The 23,703-nt window shown below is 38.6% G+C and overlaps 1 protein-coding gene across 1 annotated transcript in view; it reads left to right on the top strand.

Moving 5' to 3' along the window:
- Positions 1-23,703, top strand: part of DIPK1A (divergent protein kinase domain 1A) — a 125,689-nt gene that overhangs the window by 95,828 nt on the left and 6,158 nt on the right. Inside the window, exon 3 of the mRNA XM_068540315.1 lies at positions 18,764-18,871. Within this exon, the coding sequence (XP_068396416.1) occupies positions 18,764-18,871 (108 nt within the window). The remainder of the gene's footprint in view (positions 1-18,763; positions 18,872-23,703) is intronic.

Genomic DNA, 23,703 nt, shown 5'->3' with positions numbered 1-23,703 from the left:
TTTACTTATGTTTAAGAATAATGGTCTGTCTCAGCTTACATAGCTTTCTTCTTTCTGTATATCTCTGTCTCTGCCTTTTCACCTTTCCCTCTGTTTGTGTGTGATGGGTCATGTCTATTGCAGTAGTTAAGTGCATAAGCACTGGAATAAATGAGGTTCAGGTTTGAGTTCTGGCTTTGCCATTCCTTAGCTGTAGAGGTTAGGCAAATTATTTAGCCTCTATAAAATGGGGATTAAAATGAGGATTTTAATATTCTCAGGTGGTTGTGAGTTCACGTATTAAAAGGCTTAATACAACACTTAACTCGACACGTAGTAAGTGCTCAATAAATTATTATTATTATTATTATTTCAAGTTTATGCCTTTGAATCTGACTGGAACGATAAGATATATACATACACACATACATACATGACATTATATGATCAGTTGCATCAATCAAGTTTCAAGCAGAGAAGCAGAGCCAAAAATATATATTAAGAGATTGATTATTATTTTAAATTTTATTAATACAAATTTATTAATATTATTTATTAACAACATGTGTGGACCTTGAGGGCATTATGCTAGGTGATATAAGTCAGCCAGAGAAAGACAAATACCACATGATCTCATTTATATGTGGAATCTAAAACACAACAACAACAACAAATCCAGCTCACAGATACAGAGAACATATCGGGGTTGCCAGAGGAGGGGGTGTAGGGTGGGCAAAATGGGTGAAGGGGGTCAAAAGGACCAAACTTCCAGTTATAAAACAAATAAGTCATGGGGACACAATGTACAAGATGGTGACCATAGTTCATACCACTGTATTGTATATTTGAAAGTTGCTAAGAGAGTAGATCTTAAATGTTCTCTTAAGAAAAAAATTCTGTAACTATGTATGGTGATGGATGTTAACTAGACTTCTTGTGGTGATTATTACACTGTATATACAAATATTGAATCATTATGTTCTATACCCGAAAGTAATATAATGTTATATGTCAATTATGTCTCAATTTTTTTAAAAGTGAGAGATTTCTTGCAAAAAATTGGCTTACCCAATTGTGGCAAGTCCGAAATGACAGGCTAGAACTCTTGGGCCTAGGCTAAAGCTGCTATGCACAAACAGAATTTCTTCTTCGTCAGGGAAGCCTCAGCAATGCTCTTAAGGCCCTTCAACTAATTGAATCAGGCCCACCCAGATTATCTGGGCTAATCTCTCTTAAAGTCAGTTGATTATGGACACATCTCTAAAATACAGCAACACCTAGATTATTGTTTCCTTCATTAGCTGGGAACTGCAGTTTAGCCAAGCCAACACACCCAAAGATTATCACATCCGGTTAAAATGATTTAGTTTGTGCTACAAATAGTTGTATTACAAAAATTTAAGGAAAGAAGGTTTCAATGAATAGATAAATCACTATGGGTAGCATAGTAGAGAAAGGCTTCATAGAGGAGGTAGATCTTCTGTAGGGCCTTACAGAATAGGAAGAATTTGGAAAGACACTGAGGAGCACCTTTCTCCTTCTCATTACAACCAAGCTTGCCTTAGCACTTTTATCCCTAAGAGCAAGATGCTGATTAACATTAGATCTGAGAATTCCCAGAACCATGCATCAGTAGCCAGTGAACCACAGCCTTGGTCACTGGGCCTTTTGGCTACCTGCAAATTAATATCTTTTCCTCTTTTGTCTTTTTACAGTAAATTTTAAAAACAAACTTAGAATGTTGAACAAATCAAATATGTATTTCATATGCATTATGTACTGTGTGTGAATTAGTCTAATTTAGTAATCAAGTACATTTCTTATAATTTCAACATGGGAAGTCACTACAGAATATTAGTATTACTGCCCTGAGATGTTTTTCTCTAACCAATGGATCATTTTTGTTAAAAGATGTCATAAAGTTAATGGGATTCTTAACTTATAGCCAAAACTGAGATTAATTTTGCACCTTGTACATTGACTTGCAATTTCAATTCAAGTTTCTTGTTTTCAGTTTTTAATAAAAGTATGAAACCTTCCACTGTTATATCCATTATTTAGAGTTATTTATTAACTTCTAGCCAAAACTGAGATTAATTTTGCACCTTGTACATTGACTTGCAATTTCAATTCAAGTTTCTTGTTTTCAGTTTTTAATAAAAGTATGAAACCTTCCACTGTTATATCCAATATTTAGAGCTGGATTCTAGTGAAATGCGTAATAGGCTTTTAAAACTCCAAGAGGGGAAATGGAGTGGGGGTGGTGTTCCTGGGAAGCCAAGGTTAACTTGTGGAAGCGTAAGGAATAAGAACTCTTCTGCTCATCTTTGTTTAAAGGCAGCTCTCTCTGAAACTAAGGGCAACAGTAACTAAGCCTAATTAGATGTGCTTAGAAGGATCCATTTTTTTTCCATTTGTGCTTTTTTTCTTTTTTCCACCAAGCTAGTTACAATATGTTGTATAATTCACTGTACATTTTCTCTGATCATAGCAATCACTAATTGACTCATTATTTCAGCAAAGTTCTATTTTGTGCCTAACCATAAAGAAATTTTGTACAGTTTGACTCTGTGGTTTGCTGGGTTCTTTAAAAAAGAAAAAAAAGAATGGTGGGGGAGGGAGAGAAATTTTCCTTCTGTACGTTTTTCAGGACAACTTTGTTTAATATTGAAATTTCTGGCATGTTTCTCCATGATCGAGAGTGTTTATTCTGAGGTTCTACCTGGGTAATAGAAGAATCACTCGCTGTGATATTCTGGTGAACCTTTGTGACTATTATATGAGCACATGCTTTAAAATGAAACATTAAAAGGTGAGAGAGCCTCTAGATTTTATTACAGTCTCTTAAGATTTAATTTCTAGAGATAATGATTTGTTGCTTAAAACAACTAGCTTAACATATACTAAATTTGGGGACTTCCCTGGTGGTGCAATGGTTAAGAATCCGCCTGCCAATGCAGGGGACACAGGTTCGATCCCTGGTCTGGGAGGATCCCACATGCCGCAGAGCAACTAAGCCTGTGCTCCACAACTACTGAGCCTGCGTTCCAGAGCCTGCAAGCCACAACTACGGAGCCCAGGTGCCACAACTACTGAAGCCTGCGCACCTAGAGCCCATGCTCTGCAACAAGAGAAGCCACCGCGATGAGAAGCCCACGCACCGCAACGAAGAGTAGCCCCTGCTCGCAGCAACGAAGGCCCAATGCAGCCAAAAATAAAAATAAATAAATAAAATTTATTTTTAAAAATATAGTAAATTTAAGATATTTAGAACCATGTTTCCAATTAGATAGCAGTACATAACTAATGGTTTCACTTAGCTTTTATTTGCTCAGGATCAATTATTACTTGACTCTAGAGGTTCATATTGTGCTGTTATCCTATATTTTTAAAATACATGGAACCAGTTCACTTGGAACATACTGCTTTTAAAGTGCAAGCTTAACTTTTTCCTTTTAAAAATATGGTCTTCCTTTATGCCAACTTGAGTTAGGTTACCTATCTCTTCTTTGCAAACTTACAGAAAAATATTTACTGAACAAATTTATTTCAAATCTTAACAGACATAAGCCCTATTCCAAGGATAATCTTACTGGTTAAATTATAGTAGCATTCCTGGTGGCCTTCACGTGCTGGGCTGCACTGTCTCATGTCACGTTCACCATGATGCTGAGGCAGGTGGCATCACTGTTATCATGAACATCGTTCCTGAGAAGCAGTAAAGAGACTAGGGGTTAAAGCCAGCTTAGAAGAAACAAGCCAGCAGTAAAACACCATGTGATTTTAGTTATGTGCTTACTAGCGCTGTGCTGGAACCTGGAGTTACAGAGATAAGGCATGTTCCCGCCCTGAAGACGCTTACAGACTAGGAGAGGATATGAAAAAATAAACAAGAAGTAGATAATTGAGACTGGGAGTAGGGTTGGTAGATTTAGGGGGAAAAAACCCCAAACAGGATACCCAGTTAAATTTGAATTTAAAATAATGAGTGTTTTTTAGTATATGTCCCAAATATTACCAATAAACAACTAAAAATTTTTAGTATATGTCCCATGCAATGTATTTTTTTATTGAGCCATCCTGAGAAGGTTCCAGAAGACTTTCTGGAAGAGGTTGTATCTGGACTGAATTTTGAGCAGTGCAGGCAGAAAGAGGCATGTGCAAATCTACAAAGATATGAAAGAATGCTACATTCCAGAAACAGCGTGGCTAGAGCAGAGCGCATGAGGGGCAGTTTATAGAGGTCAAGTTAGCTGAGTCAAATTCGAAAAACCATTCATGTTGTGTTAAGGGTAGTAGAGAATCAATAGAAGTTTTTAAACAGGGAAGTGAGTGATCAGATTTATGTTTCAGACGAATTTCACTGGTTGTAGTAGAGGGTAAATTGGATAGGAGACTATCACACGCAGGGAGACCAGTTTTATGGTTGTTGTTGTAATCCAGGCACAAAGCAGTGAGAGCTTAAACCACGGCATTGGCGGAGGGAATAGAGGAAGAAATAGCTTCAAAGGATATTAAGGAAATGATTTGATCACCAGCACATGGTGACCAGCTGAATGTGGGAGGATGAGGAGGAAGGAGGCGGTTAAGACATCTCACTGTTCCCTCCCTTGGACGCCTGAGTGGATGATGGCACCTTTCAATGAAGCAGGGAATAAAGGAGAACAACCCTTGGGGGAGAGGAAGGCAGGAGATGGTGAGTTCAGTTTGGGGAAGGTTGAGTGTGAAGTACTTGTAAGTTATCCAAATGGAGACAGGAGATGTCCAGGAAGCACTTAGATATTTAACTCAGGAGAAAGGTCTGTGTAAGGACAGAGGTTTGTTAGAGCCATGGGAATAAATGTTACCCATGATGACATACAGAGAACCCAAAGAAAGTAGAACAAAACCCTGGAAAACAATATTTATGATTATGAGAAAGGAAGAGAATGACTCCACAGAAAGACTCAGAACAAGTGGCCAGAGAAGTAGGAGAAAAACATGGGGACAGAAGCCATTAGAAAAGTGGTCAACAAGGACGAATGCTGAAGAGAGGTTAAATAATGTAAGAACTGAAATTTGCAATTCACAGTTCATTGTCAAAAGTGTTATAAGCACGACCAAATGTAAAATAGACAGCTAGTGGGAAGCAGCCACATAGCACAGGGAGATCAGCTCGGTGCTTTGTGACCACCTAGAGGGGTGGGATAGGGAGGGTGGGAGGGAGACGCAAGAGGGAGGAGATATGGGGATATATGTATATGTATAGCTGACTCCCTTTGTTATAAAGCAGAAACTAACACACCATTGTAAAGCAATTATACTCCAATAAAGATGTTTAAAAAAAAAAAGTGTTATAAGTATTTTCAAAGTGTAATACGGTCCAAAGCCAAAATATGTTGGATTAAGTTTGAATGGCAGGAAGTAAGTGTTGACAGTGAGTTTAGACTACTGTTTCTAGAAACTGTGCTGGGAAATCTGTTGGTTTGGGTTTGGTTTGGTTTGGTTTGAATTTTTTTTGATTGTGATAACATCCGCGTAACACTTACCCTCTTAACCATGTTTGTTTCTCAGTTTGTTATTACTTTTAGTCCCCACTTTATTGAGATATAATCAACAAATAAAATTGTAAGATATTTAAAGGATGTGGTGATTTGACATACATATACACTGTGAAAGGATCCCTCCCTCGAGTTAATTAACACGTCCATTACCTAACATACTTCCTTTTTTAGTGTGTGAGAACAATTAAGTTCTACTCTCTTAGCAAATTTCAATTATACAATACAGTGTTATCAGCTATAGTCACCATGTTATAATACGTTAGAGCCTTAGACCTTATTCATTTTATAAATGAAAGTTTGTACCCTTTACTATCCTCTCCTTATTTCCCCCACCGTCTCAGCCCCTGGCAACTACTTTCCTACTCTCTGTTTTTCTGATCTTTTTTTTTTTTTCAAATGCCACTTATGAGTGATACCGTGCAGTATTTGTCTTTCTCTCTCTGGCTTATTTCACTTAGCATAATACCCTCCAGGTTCATTCATATCATTGCAAATGACAGGCTGAATAATATTTCATTGTGTCTATATACCACATTTTCTTTATCCATTCATCTGTCCACAAACACTTAAGTTGTTTCTATAACCTTGGCTATTGTGAATAATACTGCAATGAACAAGGAAGTACAGCTATCTCTTTGAAATAATGATTTTGTTTCCTTTGGATATATACCCAGACGTGAGGTTGCTGGATCGCATAATAGTACTATTTTTTTTTAATATAAATTTATTTATTAGAGACTGCATTGGGTCTTGTTGCTGCGCACGGGCTTTCTCTAATTGCCGCAAGCAGGAGCTACTCTTTATTGTGGTGCGCGGGCTTCTCGTTGTGGTGGCTTCTCTTGTTGTGGAGCATGGCCTCTAGGCACACGGGCTTCAGTAGTTGGGGCTTGTGGACTCTAGAGCGCAGGCTCAGTAGTTGTGGCTCGCAGGCTTAGTTGCTCCACGGCATGTGGGATTTCCCAGACCAGGGATCAAACCCGTGTTCCCTGTATTGGCAGGCGGATTCTTAACCACTGTGCCACCAGGGAAGTCCCAGTAGTACTATTTTTAATTTCTTGAGGAACAGCAATACTATTTTCCATAGTGCATCTTAATCATTTTTAATCGTACAGTTCAGTAGTGTTAGGTATATTCACATTGTTTTGTTTTAGGTATATTCCATAACTTTTTCATCTTGCAAAACTGGATCTCTATACCCCTTAAACAACTTCCCATTTTCCCTTCCCCCAAGCCCCTAGCAACTACCTTCTGTTTCTATGAGTCTGACTACTTTAAAGATCTCACATAAGTGGAATCACACAGTATAGTTACACTTGAACAACATGGATTTGAACTGCATGGGTCAGTTTATGGTGCATTTTTTTTCACTAAATATGTTCTACAGTATTATATGTACCGCAGTTGGTTGAATCTGCGGATGCAGAACCATGGATACAGAGGGCTGAATATAAAGTTATACACAGATTTTCTGCTGGGGAGGGGATTGGTGCCCCTAACCCCCATGTTGTTCAGGGGTCAACTGTGTTTGTCTTTTTGTTGACAGGCTTATTTCACTTATCGTAATATCCTGAAGGTTCATCCATATTGTAGCATGTGTCAGAATTTTCTTCCTTTTTAAGGCTGAATAATATTCCATTGTATGTATATAACCACATTTTGTTTATCCATCCATCCATCCATCCATCCACGGATTCTTGGGCTGCCTCCACCTTTTGGCTGGGAAATTGTTTTAAACTGACCTAATCCAGTTTGGTCATGCACACTTCCTTAGATTCTATTTTGAAAAATAATGGTAGCCACAGAAAATGTTTGATATAGGTGAGTATTAACTACTTCCTCACAACCTTTTTACTAGGTTATAATGAAAATGATTTCTACTATACACATAGGCATTTATTCAGCACGTATTTATTTATAAGCAGCCACAAAACATTTCATATAATCAGTCTGTAAACTCATTAAAGTTCTAACTCTGGCCTTTTAGGTGTTCTGTCAACTTTCATGAAAGATTTCAGAGGCAGCTCCTGTTACCCTTATAATTAGCATCAGGCAACTAGAAATTCTGAACCAGTGATTCTCAAAATGTGGTCTCTTGGACCAGCAGCACAGTACTGCGCACGGATCTGTGCTGAAGCTCCCTGAAGTTGAGCACCTCTGCTGTAGAACGATTAGCTCTGGGTACCTCCCTAAAGATAAAGGTATGGCTTCAACTGGTTCTTATACCTCTTTGTGAAAGAGTAGGAATGTCTCTTATTGTAGCCAATCCACCTCTCTTAATTTCACCAGTGATAGTTCATTTCTAACTTAACCATGCTACTTAACTAGCCACAAATTTCACCAGTTAAATCCTAATTTGCTGATTAACAAAACCTCAGAGATGGATCAATCCTTATCAAGATATGGATAATATTGTAGAAGCCCTTACAGCAGCTGCCTCTGGAGCATGGGCTTCCTGACTACCTTATTAGAATGCTAGCCAAGCACCTGTGCATTCCTGATTGGGACATTAGAGGCACCTGGACTATAAACAAGCACACAAGTAGCACACTGTATATGCTGAAAGTAAAATACAGACATTAGAACAGAAGGGAACAAAAGAGTGGAGAGTGTTCGTGTGTGCGTGTGTGTATGTGTGAAGAGAGAGGGAAAGAGACTGAGTGTGATGAGCACCGTTAATGGCCCAGAGAAAGAAGTTAGGAGAGAAGGGAAGAATGAGAGGTTGAAGATACAGTGAGAGTGCAGAGAATGGTGAAGTTGATTTAAAATAGATGATGTAGGGAATGTGTGAGGGTGCTGACTAGAGACTTGGAGAATTTTCAGGAATTAAGAACCCAACTATTGTGTTTCCTCCTAAATAAGGAGAAATTGGTAAGATTGTCTGAAATACATTTTTAGAACATGGATCTTAGAAAATTATTTAAAACCTGGTACTATACATCTGTTCATTGTTATCGCCCCTTGTGGTACAGTTCCCGTAGTTCATGAAATTATTACTTCAGTGTAAATGGGTTTTGTAAAATGTAGCTGAAGAGTGCCATCTTCTGGTACTCTGAGGTATGTACAAGCAAAGGAGGTTGTGTGGTAGAATCATAGTAAAATAAAGCCTTTGATGTTTTGTGCTGAGTATTGTAAAGTTGAACATTCTTTATAGTTTCTGTGTTTTTTTAGTTAGAAGATCAGATTACTGACAGTGATTATAGTTTGTGTGTATGGCCGAGCCTAAAAACAAGACAAAACAAAAAACAAAACAGTGTGTGGCCAGCCATCCTTTTCATAAAAGCATGTGGGAAATTTGCTTTTGGTTTGTGATGGAAGCCACAAGTTGAAGAGCCTGTTCTTTGTGACTACCTCTTTGATGCAGGCTTGGCTTGGCGCCTTTGCTCAAAACAAGAATCTGATTCTTGTAGCTGAATACCGGATTTGTCTTCACTGTTTCACAGCTTGCTAATAAGATACTGGTTTGTCCCTTTTTTTTTTTTTTAATGTTTTAAATATTATGGAAAAGCATTCATTTTATCCTCAATGAGGTTTTAAAATCAAAACCTCTATGTTCTTTATGGTGGTTATTTAATAAACATTTATTAGACACTTAAATATCAACCTCTGTGCTATGTGCTAAAGGGAAGCGGAGATTCAGAGATGACTAAGACCATGTCTGTGCCTTCAAATCATCTTACTTTGTATTAGGGAAGATAATGTGAACGTAAATGATGTTAGATTTGGGAATACAAGAAAAGAAGGGAGGAGAATATAGGCTCAGGAAGGAAATAATACAGCCTCAAGATTATTCACTGGAAGACAGGTGTGGTGGAGAGGGCCATGTTTAAATCTTGACCTTGGGCGGAGTGGCAGATAGAATGTGCTTCAGGATGCAGGAGCCAAAGATCAGGACAGTTAAAGTGGATAGCTCTATTAGTCCTATTCCAGGAGTTGTTCGTAATAGAATGCCCTGTTTCTGGATAAAAACCCAGACTACACTTCATTTATTCATCCATCCAGCAAGTGCTTTTTATATGATTTGAGTATATGCAAAATCCCAAGGAAACAAATATGAAAGTCCTGACCCCACTTTGAGTTGCTTGTGCAAAGGGAATGAGTGTGATCAGGGCCCCTAAGCAGGAGCACTGGGGCAGGCATCAGACCCCACCACTATTAAACCTGCTTTGCATGTTGCTCTCCAAGATAAGTAATCCTGGTTCTTTTACTTCAGTGGTTAAAAGCACAGGCTCTGGAGGCAGACTATCTGGGTTCAGCCAGCACCACCACTAACCTGCTCTGCAAGTTTCTTAACCTCATGACCTCTCTTGCCTCAGTTTCTTTAACAATAAAATGGAAATAATGATAATACCTCTTTCTTAGGGAGGTTGTGAGAATCAAAGAGAAATACATGAAAAGTTCTTAGAACAATGTTGACATGTAGAAAACAATATAACAAACACCTGTGTAACTACTATCTTCATAACAGACCTTAACCTTTTGCCATATTTGCTTCATTTTTTTAAAAATTTATTTTATTTATTTATTTTTGGCTGAGTTGGGTCTTCGTTGCTGTGCACGGGCTTTCTCTAGTTGCCGCGAGCAGGGGCTACTCTTCATTGCGGTGCGCGGGCTTCTCATTGCGGTGGCTTCTCTTGTGGCAGAGCACGGGCTCTAGGCACACAGGCTTCAGTAGTTGTGGCACGCGGGCTCAGTAGTTGTGGCTCACAGGCTCTAGAACGCAGGCTCAGTAGTTGTGGCGCACGGGCTTAGTTGCTCTGCAGCATGTGGGATCTTCCCGGACCAGGGCTCGAACCCGTGCCCCCTGCATTGGCAGGCGGATTCTTAACCAGTGTGCCACGAGGGAAGCCCCTGCTTCGTTTTTAAAAAGAAAAAACATGGCAGTGCAGTTAAGCTCTCTTTACCCTCCCTGGTAGTCTCCTTCCTCCTCCCCAGCGGTAGACACCATCTTGAATTTGGTGTGAGTTCTTGCCATCATGTTTTCATACTTTCACTAGTTGTTTATGGGTACATAAACAATATATAGTATTGCTTTGCATGTTTCTAAACTTTAATAAATGGCACTAAACTGCACATACCAATCTGCAGCTTTTTCCACTTGATATTATGTTTTCAACATTTTTCTGTGTTGATATGCATAGGCTGAGTTCTTTCATTTTAATTACTGTATAGTATTGCATTGTATGAATATACCACAATTTACTCAGCCATTCTCCTGGTGATGGACATTTATGTTATTAATCATTTTCCACTCTTACAAACAGCACTGCATCCTGGATGGCACCTTGAAGTCCTCCTAGACTATACCTTGACCTGATATTTTTAGAGGGAAAGATTTTTTGTTACTGATTAATTTTTTAATGTTTATTAGTCTTAGATTTTCTATTCTGGTATCACTTTTTATTATTGTTTTAGACATATTGCTCATTTTAAATGCATTGCCAGAGTTGTTTACATTATTCACTATCACTACCCTTTCTATCCTGATAATCTTTATTTGTTCATCCTCTGTTTCTCAATGATCAGTCTTGCTAAAGGTTTATCTCTTTTGTTAAAGTTTTCAAAGAACTAGCTTTTGGCATTGCTGATCTTTTTTTTCCCATTAATTTCTTTTTTTATTTTTGGCTACGTTGGTTTTTGTTGCTGCCTGTGGGCTTTCTCTAGTTGCGGTGAGCGGGGACTACTCTTCGTTGCGGTGCACGGGCTTCTCATTGTGGTGGCTTCTCTTGTTGCAAAGCACAGGCTCTAGGCACGCAGGCTTCAGTAGTTGTGGTGCACGGGCTTAGCTGTGGCATATGGGATCTTCCTGAACCAGGGATTGAACCCGTGTCCCCTGCATTGGCAGGCGGATTCTTAACCACTGTGCCACCAAGGAAGTCCCTCCCATTAATTTCTGCTGTTTCCTCTCCTCCTCCTCCCCTCTCCCCCTCCCTCTCCCCCTCCTCCTTCTTCTTCTGGGGGTTGGTTTATTCTCTTATTGTTATTATTGTGATTTTTTAAAACATCTTTTGTTGAATGTTTACTATTTATTTCAGTCTCTTATTTTTTCATCATTGCATTTAAAGCTGTAAATTTTCCTCTAAGAACTGCTTTAGCCACATCCCACAAGTTTTCATATGTATACCTTTGTTGTTGTTCAGTTCTAAATATTCTGCATTTCCCTTGTGACTTCTCCTTTAACCCAGAAATTATTTAGAGATGTGCTTTTTTGTTTCCAAACATGTCTGTGTCTATTTTTACATTATTTTTTTTGTTGATTTCTTATTTATTTGTTGTCAGCAAATTGGTCTATGTTATCTAAAATCCTTAGAAACCCTAAACTATACCTGCAGGAGGTTTCACTTTTGAGTGAGGCCCAAGAAGTCCCACCAACTTTGCCTCAGTGAAGAAACATGCCAGTGAAATTGCTGGCCATCTGATATGAAACAGATGGTTCTGCATTTCCTAAAAATCCACAGAGGTTGACCTGGGCAAGAAAGTATTGAGCGTCTCCCTGTGTAGTCCCTCACAAACTTGAGTCCAGGAACTAGATTGCTCTGCTCCTCCTATGAAGATGAAACCTAATATTCTTGGTTGCAACCCAGTCTAAAGGAGAAAGGAGCCATGGTCAAGAGCTCACCCAGGAGCTTCTGCTAGTGATAGCTGAAGGGCAACAGATCCTAGGTATTGGTATTTAACTCTACACGTGGGCAGGACTCTCGATCTCTATCTGGGCTATCCTTATCCTCAGAGAAAACTGTGGCAAGTGTTGGAAGGGGGACCCGGTGGGCAGGTCTGAGGAGCCTGTGCTGGCCTTTCCAAGTATTGAATAATACCAGAGCCCACTGTGCTTTGGCTATTTGCTTGGGATCATGAAAAATTTATGCCCCCAAAGTGAAGGGCTCAAGAAATTATCCTCAGCCCCTATCCCACACAAGAGGAAGCCCAATCATTGGAAGCCCAGTCATTGCAACCCTCTAGTAGGTTGCATTGTCCCTCTAATAGGTTGCATTGTCCAAGCCAGAAGTGGGCAAGATTGATCTATGAGCAGCATAATGTCATCAGACTAAGAGAACCAGACAGACAGGGAAAATTCTGGGAAAGAGCAAACAAAAGATAATTGCAGAAACCAGAAAAGAACAAGAAGATCTAAAGCAGAGAACAGGAGATGAAGATTAGAGAAGTTCTCTCAGTTGCAGAAACATAGCCATAGCCTTTTCTTTTCACTTTGTATTGATTAATTCCTTCTTTCTGCTTTCTTTAGATTTTTTTTCTAATTTCTTGATTTTTTAATTCATTTGTCTTGTTCTGTATTGTTTATTAATGTAATTAAGACTTTGCATTCTTCTCTAGTTTTTTAATTTTATCACTAGTTTTAGCTTTAGTTTCTGATATTTAAAAAAATTTTTTTTAAATAAATGTATTTATTTTTGGCTGCACTGGGTCTTTGTTGCTAAGAGCGGGCTTTCTCTACTTGTGGTGAGTGGGACCTACTCTTTGTTGCAGTGTGCGGGCTTCTCATTGCAGTGGCTTCTCTTGTTGCAGAGTACGGGCTCTAGGTGCATGGGCTTCACTAGTTGTGGCACGTGGGCTCAGTAGTTGTGGCGCATGGGCTTAGTTGCTCTGCAGCCTGTGGGATCTTCCTGGACCAGGGATCGAACCCGTGTCCCCTGCTTTGGCAGGCGGATTCTTAACCACTGTGCCACCAGGGAAGTCCCTAAATTCTTTTTATTATTATTTTTTATTTCCCAGTTGCTTAACATTTCAATTTAGCCTGTCTCTTTGACTCAAGAATTAAAAGAACATTTAAAATTTTCCAGGTAGATTTTTTTGTTAATTTCAATTTTTTTATCATATTGTGATTGGAGCATACTGCTTCTGCCATGTCTACTTAGTGGAATGTATGGAGGTTTTGGTGTAATTTTGTAAATGTTCCATGGGCTTTTGAAAAGGTCTGTTTGTTCTCAGGGCAATTAGATCTACCTTATTAGATTATTGAGTTCTTCTGTATCTTTTTTTGTAAACTTTTTTATCTGTCATAGACTAAGAAAAGCAAATTAGGGTCTCCTACTTCTAATGCCTTTCTGTTTATTTCTTTTTCTATTTCTTATAGATTTCACTGAATCAATTTTGATGTTACTTTATTTACTTTATAGAAATTCATGACTGTAGTATTATAATATCTTCATTGTGGATTATATGTTTTAACATTATAAAGAGCTTTTCTTTTTTGCCTTGTTAATGCTCCCCCCCACCTCCCAAAATTCAACCTCATCTGGTATAAGATTGTGGCTTAACTTTTCTCTTTGCATTTGGCTGGTATACCTGTACCGTCTTTTATTTTCAACTTTTTTGACATTGTTTTCTGAAGATATTTTTCTTATAATAGGTAAGCTTATCCCATTGACATTTATAGATATGTCTTAGTTCTGTATCACATTTTATGACCTACTTTGTTTTTAAGGATTCATTTGGTTTGTATCTTTCTCTAGAGGGTATATATTTCTGTGTTTTACACGTGTTCCTTTTGATAATTTAGGAAGGTTTGTATTCAGATTTTAGCTCTTCTAGTGGTTAGCCTTGTACTATTACTTTTAAAAGTATACTTTATCCTGTATTGCTTTAGACCATATCAATTTATTCCCCACTACAAGCAATGACAAATTATTATACTTCCATCTATCCCATCTCCTTTACTCCACCTAATTTTAATTAATATATTATTATTATTAGTTCTTCAACTAGTCATCTCTATACTTTTGATTATACTTCTGTCTCTGTTATTTGATTTATAAGATATAAATATTATCTTGTTTATAAATTTATTTATTCATTTATTTTTGGCTGCGTTGGGTCTTCATTGCTGCACACGGACTTTCTCTAGTTGTGGCGAGCAGGGGCTACTCTTCGTTGCAGTGCGCAGGCTTCTAATTGTGGTGGCTTCTCTTGTTGCGGAGCATGGGCTCTAGGTGCGCAGGCTTCGCTAGTTTTGGCTCCTGGACTTCAGTAGCTGTGGCTCGTGGGCTCTAGAGCACAGGCTCAGTAGTTGTGGTGCACGAGCTTAGTTGCTCCACAGCATGTGGGATCTTCCCAGACCAGGGCTCAAACCCGTGTCCCGTGCATTGGCAGGCGGATTCTTAACCACTGCACCACCAGGGAAGCCCAATATTATCTTTTGACCTTGGATATTAAAGATAAGGAAATCAGGGACTTCCCTGGTGGTCCAGTGGTAAATAACCCACCTTCCAGTGCAGGGGACGCAGGTTTGATCCCTGGTCAAGGAACTAAGATCCCACATGCCGCGGGCAACTAAGCCCACATGCCACAACTACTGAGCTTGTGTGCCTCAACAAGAGAGACAGCGTGCCACAGACTACCGAGCCCACGTGCTCTGGAACCCGCATGCCACAACTAGAGAGAAGCCCAACACCGCAACTAGAGAGAAACCCAAGCAGACCACGCGCCGTGACGAAAAGATCCTCCATGCCTCAACAGAGACTCCATGTGCCTCAACTAAGACCCGACTCAGCCAAAAAAAAGGGGGGAGGGGAATAAATAAATAAAATAAACATTTAAAAAATAATGAAGATAAGGAAATCAACATCCTTTTGCTGTCTCTCATCTTCCATCTCTCCTTCTTGGTTCTTGTTAATTTTATTACTTTTACTGGTATAATTTATAATATTAACATTCTGAACAATATACAGTAGTGATTAAGAGAAGGAGCTCTGGAACCAGACTGCCTAGGTTGGAATCTTGGCTTTATCATTTTGTAGCTTGAGCAAGTTACTTAATAGCTATTTCTGTTTCCTTATTTTTACAATGGCTATAACAATAGGTTCTACCTCACAGGGCTGTTGTCATAATAAAAGTACAGCACTGGAACAGTGCCTGACATATGGTAAGTATCTAGTAGCTACCATATACTATATTAACAATTATTATGAAATAGATTTCCATAGTTGTTTTCATCCCAGTCCTACATTTCAACTGGCTTACATGTTCAATTTCTCTGTTCATCTCTTGGTTGCCTAAAATTCATTCTCTATAGTTCTTCACGAGTTGCTAATGGGAATTCTATCTTCTGATCCTTACATGTTCAAAAACATTTAACACCTTTTACTTGAAAGAAAGTTTGGCTGTGGAGAATAAGAAGAGCTATTCTGAGCACTTATTAAAATTACAGATGATCTATCCTCATTAAACCATTATAGCTCATAATAATGCTATAAATCAAGTAGTAGGTACCTCCCCTTTTACAAATGAGAAAATTAGGACACAGGCAGCTCACACTTCCTTTCTCAAACTTTGCTGGCATTGCACCACTGTTATCTACCTTTGAATGTGGCTATGGAGAAATCTGAGGCCAATCTGATTTATTTCCCCTTAAAAGTGTCTTGATCTTTTTGCCTGGATGCTCAAAGAATTATTTATTTTTGAAGTCCAGTAAAATTCAATGGGATATATCACAGGGGTCATTCTGTGTCAGTTTCCTTGGGACAGTGTGTGTCCTTTCAATCTGTAGATTAACGACTTCTTTCACTTACATGAAGTTCTCTTGAATTCTACTTTGATTATTTTTTCTGTTCTACGTGTTCTAGTCTCCCTCCTATGGACATGCTGGATAGCCTTTGTCTTCTATATCTATAATTTTATCTCAAATTCTTTTTAGTTCTTTTTAAATTTCCATTTCATTTTGCTCACTTTTCTCAACCTAGCCCTCATAAGTCTTACTATGTTGTTATTTTTGTCTGCCCCCCCCCCTTTTTTCCCCATTCATAATGTGACTTCAATTTCTTCGATTTTTTTCTTTTTCTTCATTTTTGAGTTCTGCTTGCTTATTTTACATTTACTTCTTTTGTCTCTCATTATGTCTTCTGCTTTGAGGCCTTATTTTAAACTGTTTCATTAAGTCCTTTGAATTCATAACTATCTGTTTGGTGTGCTTCATGGCAGTATTTTTCTGGAAAATTTCTTTATTTGACATGTCCTTTTCCTATTCCTTTCCTCCTTTTCCTTGTACATTTGCTGTATAGATCTCCTGCTTGTTTTCTTTTGAGTATTACTCATTACTGAATGAAAGGAGTTCTTCAACCACTATTTGCAAGAAGCAACTGGGACAGTGAAATGAGCAAGTGGTGAAACTTCTGTGGCCCAGAGTTTGTGTGCGTGTGTGTGTGTTTGTGTGTGTGTGGGTGTGTGTGAAAGAGAAAAAAAGATGAGATGGAGACACTCACACAGATTGGTTTAGTCTGTCTATCTCCCCAGCAACTACAGAGATACTCATAATATAGTCTCTCCCAACCCTTATTTTATTTACAGACTGCCTCCAACATAGATAACATTTTTAAGGATTTTATCAATCAGCACTGCCTTGCCCCGCTACTTTACGATGCCAAATAGAGTCCTTAGAAGTTCCCACAGCTTGTGCCCCTTAAACTTTCATTGCAAACCAGAGTGATGGTTCTGTTCCTCTGGTGTACCACCTATTCAGTGCTCCGCCAACTTTGTCTGAGAAGTGAGGTCACAGCAGGTATTTAATCTCAGCATCCTTCTGTACTCTGGTGTAATTTTCACTGTATTTTGCAGGCCATCCTCATTTATTGTGCCTTAGGGTTACACTGGTACCTTATTTTGTCAAAGCGTTTGGTTTCTTTTTTTTTTTTCGGCTGTGCCACACGGCTTGTAGGATCGTAGTTCCTTGACCAGGGACTGAACCCAGGCCCTCGGCAGTGAGAGCTAAGAGTCCTAACCGCTGGACCGCCAGGGAATTCCCATCTTTTTCTCTTTTTCTTGTTTTGGGGCAATATCAAAGATGACAAGATGACAGAGGTAACTTAATTTTGTTATTTTAAAATATTTCGGTATTTTAAACTTTATTTTTTATTTTAAAATTGAGCCATTTTTAAAAATTGAGTGCCCACCTTCTCACAGAGAGTAGGTAGCATACCACCTCAGGCCACGCTAAGTGGGAAAAATGGTTTCGAAATTCTATGCACACCCTAGTCACAACAAGATCTCTCATCATTATATAGCTAGTAAGGAGCAGAGCTTGTATTCAAATCCAAGTCTGTCCAGATCCAAAACCTGAATTCTTTTCATCATAGGACTTTCTCTTAAAGAATATAGATATCTCTTTATGGTGTCTTTAATATGTTTCTTCTTTTTTAAATTTTAATTTTCTTGGTGTATAGTTGATTTACAATGTGTTAGTTTCAGGTGTACAGCAAAGTGATTCAGTTATACATATACATATATTCATTCTTTTTTAGATTCTTTTCTCTTAAAGGTTATCACAGAATATTGAGTAGAGTTCCCTGTGCTATATACAGTATGTCCTTGTTGGTTATCTATCTTATATATAGTAGTGTGTGTGTGTTCATCCCAAGCTCCTGATTTATCCCTCCCCTCTCTGTCCCCTTTGGTAACCATAAGTTTGTTTTTGATATCTGTAAGACTGTTTCTGTTTTATAAATAAGTTCATTTGTATCTTTTTTTTGGATTCCACATGTAAGTGATATCATATGATATTTGTCTTTCTCTTTCTGACTTACTTCACTTAGTATGATAATCTCTAGCTCCATCCATGTTGCTGCAAATGGCATTATTTCATTATTTTTTATGGCTGAGTAATATTCCATTATATATATGCCACATCTTCTTTATTCATTCCTCTGTCGATGGACATTTAGGTTGCTTCCATGTCTTGGATATTGTAAATAGTGCTGCAGTGAACACTGGGGTGCGTGTATCTTTTCAGATTATGGTTTTCTCCAGATATGTGCCCAGGAGTGGGATTGCTGGATCATATGGTAATTCTATTTTCAGTTTTTAAAGAACCTCCATACTGTTCTCCAGATTGGTTGTGCCAGTTTACATTCCCACCAACAGTGTAGGAGGGTTCCCTTTTCTCTACACCGTCTCCAGTATTTGTTGTTTGTGACTTTTTGATGATGGCCATTCTGACTGGTGTGAGGTGATACCTCTTTGTAGTTTTGGTTTGCATTTCTCTGATAATTAGTGATGTTGAGCATCTTTTCATGTGCTTTTTGGCCATCTCTATGTCTTCTTTGGAGAAATGTCTATTTAGATCTTCTGCCCATTTTTTGATTGGGTTGTTTTTTTTTTTGACATAGAGCTGCATGAGCTGTTTGTATATTTTGGAGATTAATCCTTTTGTCAATTGCTTAGTTTGCAAATATTTTAATATGTTTCTTCTTACGAACATTTTTCTATTAACTACTTTTTTATTTCCTGGTTTTTAGTGTGACAAGTACAAGACTGGAGTTATTGATGGGCCCGCATGTAATAGCCTTTGTGTTACAGAAACTCTTTACTTTGGAAAATGCTTATCGACCAAGCCCAACAATCAGGTATGGACATTATGAATAAACAGTCCAGATTTATGGTGCTCTCTGATTTTACCTTAAACTAAATTAAAGCATTGTTAAGAGCATTCTTGAACTAGAACTTTAGGACATTTTAAATACTTCAATTGTGTATGCGTTGATTCACTCATCCAACAGATGTTTATAAATCCCCTATTCCCAGCATGTTCCAGACACTGTTTTAGTTATTAGGAAAATAGTGGTGATTAAGATAGATAAGATTACTTCCCTGTGAGTCTCACATTATTCCAGAGGGATGGGGAACATAAACAGTTGATAGATAAATAAATAAGCAAGGTAATTACAGAACGTGGTGTGTTTTATATAGGTTGTAAACAGGGTGGGTTGATGAAAAATGCAGGGGACGGTGAGGGTAGAAATATGCTTTAGAAGAGGTGATCAGGGAGGACCTTTCTAAGATAAAATTTGAGCTCATACCTGAATGAAGAATTAAACTGAGGCATGGGCAGAGGACAGGATGAGCTGAATCACAAAAGAACTATAAATAGCTGATAAGTATAATGAAAAAAATGTTCTACCTCACCTATCATCAAAGAAATATAAATTAAAACAATAGGACACCATTGTGCTAGAAGAAAATACAACAAAACATCAACACCGGGACTTCCCTGGTGGCGCAGTGGTTAAGAATCCGCCTGCCAATGCAGGGGACACAGGTTCGGTTTCTGGTCCAGGAAGATCCCACATGCCGCGGAGCAACTAAGCCTGTGCGCCACAACTACTGAGCCTGCACTCTAGAGCCCGTGAGCCACAACTATTGAGCCCGCATGCTGCAACTACTGAAGCCCGCGCGCCTAGAGCCCGTGCTCCGCAACAAGAGAAGCCAACACAATGAAAAGCCCGCGCACTGCAACGAAGAGTAGCCCCCACTTGCCATAACTAAAGAAAGCCTGTGCGCAGCAATGAAGACCCAACGCAGCCCAAATAAATAAATAAATAAAATTCATTTTACAAAAAAGTTAGAATCCATTGGAAAGATATAACTTGATAGCTTCCATCACTAGTTATTAAGAGATTCTAGAACAGATCTCTAAGCAATTCCTTAAGTAGCACAATATCCTAAGTTAAAAGCAAGTGTAATCAACCTTCTAACACTTTCTTTTTAAATCTTTTTAAAAACACTTCCTAGGGACTTCCCTAGTGGTGCAGTGGTTAAGAATCCGCCTGCCAATGCAGGGGACACGGGTTCGAGCCCTGGTCCGGGAAGATCCCGCATGCCGCGGAGCTACTAAGCCCATGCCCCACAACTACTGAGCCTGCGCTCTAGAGCCCGCAAGCCACAACTACTGAGCCCACATGCCACAACTACTGAAGCCTGCGTGCCTAGAGCCCATGCTCTGCCACAAGAGAAGCCACCGCAATGTGAGGCCCGCGCACCACAATGAAGAGTAGCCCCTGCTCGCCGCAACTAGAGAAAGCCCGCATGCAGCAATGAAGACCCAACACAGCCAAAAATAAATAAATAAAATAAATTTTTTTAAAAAATGAAGCAAATATGGCAAAAGGTTAAGGTCTGTTATGAAGATAGTAGGTACACAGGTGTTTGTTATATTGTTTTCTATATGTCAACATTGTTCTAAGAACTTTTCATGTATTTCTCTTTGATCCTCACAACCTCCCTATGAAAGAGGTATTATCATTATTTCCATTTTATTGTTAAAGAAACTGAGGCAAGAGAGGTCACGAGTTTAAGAAACTTACAGAGAAGGTTTGCACCGCAACGAAGAGTTGCCCCCACTTGCTGCAACTAGAGAAAACCTGCACACAGCAACAAAGACCCAATGCAGCCAAAACTAAATAAATAAATAAAATAAATTTATAAAGAAAAAAAATCAACACTGGTTATCCTTGGGCAGTGGAATATTGCATGATTTTTATGTTCATCTTTTTTCTTTGAATTATTTCTAAGTTTCCAATATAAATACTCATTCATCTTATAGAAATTTAAAATAGATTTTAAGTCTACACTACTAGCCATGTTTAAGAGGATTTCTGAAATAAAGTCCAATATTTGAGTATCTACTATGTGCTAGGTACTGCTTAAGGCATTGGGAGAGACCATGGGGAATAAGACAGACAAAGCCTCTGGCCTCATATGCCTTATGTTTCATGTGAAAGAGGACAGATGATAAAAGAGCCAATAAAGAAATAAGATCATTTCAGGGACTTCCCTGGTGGTGCAGTGGTTAGGAATCTGTCTGCCAATGCAGGGGACACGGGTTTGATCCCTGGTCCGGGTAGATCCCACATGCTGTAGAGCAACTAAGCCCGTGCACCACAGCTACTGAACCTGCGCTCTAGAGCCCACGAGCCACAACTACTGAAGCCCGCGTGCCACAACTACTGAAGCCCGTGTGCCTAGAGCCCATGCTCTGCAACAAGAGAAGCCACTGCAATGAGAAGCCCATGCACCGCAACAAAGAGTAGCCCCCGCTCGCTGCAACTAGAGAAAGCCCGCGCGTAGCAACAAAGACCCAACGCAGCCAATAGATAAATAAATAAATAAGTAAAAATTAAAAAAGAAAAAAAAAAGAAATAAGGTCATTTCAGACATTGGTAAGGGCCGTGAAGAAAATAAAATGGGGTCATGGGTTAGAGAGTGACCTGTGATGGAAGAGGGATCTATTCTAGGTAGGGGGTTGGGGAAGGCCTCCCTAAGGTGACATCTGGGCTGAGACTTGAATGATGTGAAGGAACCAGCCGTATGAAGATTGGTGAGAGTGCATTCCAGGCAAAACCAACAGCAAGTGAAGGAGGTCATGAAACAGGAATAATGCTGATAGGTTTAAGGAACATAGAGAAGACACATGTAGATGGGATATAGAGACCCAGGGAGTAAGTGGTAAATATCAGGTTGGAGAAGCAGGCCAGCTCATAAGAAGCCTAGCAGACAATGAAAACGGCTTTGGACTTTATTCTGATTGAATTAGAGGGTTTGATGCAGAGGAGTGATTAATATTATTACCAATTAATATGGTCATATTTGTTTTTTATGTATAAGCAAGAGTAGTCTGCCTGGGTTCATATGTTGGCTTTGCCACTATTGTATTCCCTTCATCATGCTGTTTCACTTCTTTCTGCTTCAGTTTCTCTATCAGTTAAATCAGGATAATAATAGTATCTACTGCATAGGGTTGTTACAGGGAGTAAGATAAATTAGTAGACTGTAGCACAGAGTAAAGCACCGTATAATGTTAGTTTGATAAATAGCTAGATAGTTAATAGTGACTAATTCTGGGAATTAGAGAAATGGGTGTAGAACTTTTCCTTTCATCTTTCTGTGTAATTTGACTTTTAAAAAATTATATTTACAGCTATAAACACATTAGAAATAAGAAAGATCTCAAACAATCAAACTTTATAACATAAGGAATTATAAAATGAAGAGCAAACTAAACCCAAACCTAGCAGAAGGAAGGAAATATACGGATTACAGCAGAGATAAAGGAAATAGAGAATAGAAAAACAATAATAAAGAAATAATAATAAAGAAAATCAATGAAACCAAAAGTTGGTTCTTTGAAAAGGTCAACAAAATTTGACAAACCTTTAGCTAGATGGACTGAGGAACAGAGAAGACTCAAATAACTAAAATCAGAAATGAAGCGGGGACATTACTATCAGTTCTACATAAATAAAAAGGATTATATGAGAGTACAGTGGACAATTGTACACCAACAAATTGGATAATCTAGATGAAATGGGCAAATTCCTAGAAACACAAAACCTACTAAGAAATAGAAAATCTGCCTAGACCTATAACTAGTAAGGAGACTGAACTGGTAATCAGGCCTCCCAACAAGAAAAGCCCTGGACATGTGGGCTTCACTGGTAAATTCTACCAAACATTTAAAGAAGAGCTAGCACCAGTCCTTCTTTTTTTTTGGCTGCGCCATGAGGCATGTAGGATCCTAGTTCCCCGAACAGGGATCAAATCCATGCCCCCTGCAGTGGAAGCTCGGAGTCCCAACCACTGGCCACTGGACCACAAGGGAAGTCCCACATTAATCCTTATTAACTTTTGCTGGTTCAACATATGAAAATAGAGCAGTGTAATACACCAAATAAACAGAATGAAAGAGAAAAAAAGGATCATCGCAATTGATGCAGAAAAGGCACTTGACAAAATTCATGATAAAAACACACAGCAAACTAGGAATAGAAGGCAACTACCTCAACATACTAAAAACCCTTATGCGAAAAACCCACAGCTAACATCATACTCAACAGTGAAAGACTGAAAGCTTTTCATCTAAGAACAAGGCAAGGATGCCCACTTTCACCACTTCTATTCACCATAGTACTGGAAGCTCTGGCCAGATCAATTAAACAAAGAAATAAAAGGCATCCAAATGGGAAAGGAAAAAGTAAAATTATCTCTGTTGACAGAGGATATGATCTTATTTGTAGAAAAACCTAAAGATTCCACAAAAAAATCATTAGAACTAATAAATGAATTCAAAGTCCACACACAAAAATCAGTTGCATTCCTATACACTAACAATGAACAATACAGAAAAGAAATTAAGAAAACCATTGCATTTATAATTGCATCAAAAAGAATACTTAGGAATTTACTTAACCAAGGAGGTGAAAGACTTGTACAATGAAAACTTCAAAACATTGCTGAAAGAAATTAAAGACATAAACAAATGTAACCACAACCCATGTTCATAGATTGGAAGACAATATTTTTAAGATGTTAATATTACCCAGCGTGATCAAGATTCAGTGCAATCCCTAGCAAAATCCCAAAGACAATTTTTTGCAGAAATAGAAAAAGTCTTAAAATTCAT

This window comes from Eschrichtius robustus, chromosome 3 (genome assembly GCF_028021215.1).
Source record: "Eschrichtius robustus isolate mEscRob2 chromosome 3, mEscRob2.pri, whole genome shotgun sequence".
In the NCBI taxonomy this organism is placed as follows: Eukaryota; Metazoa; Chordata; class Mammalia; order Artiodactyla; family Eschrichtiidae; genus Eschrichtius; species Eschrichtius robustus.
The sequence above is the reverse complement of the archived record's forward strand: the minus strand, read 5'-3'. Positions and strand labels throughout refer to the sequence as shown.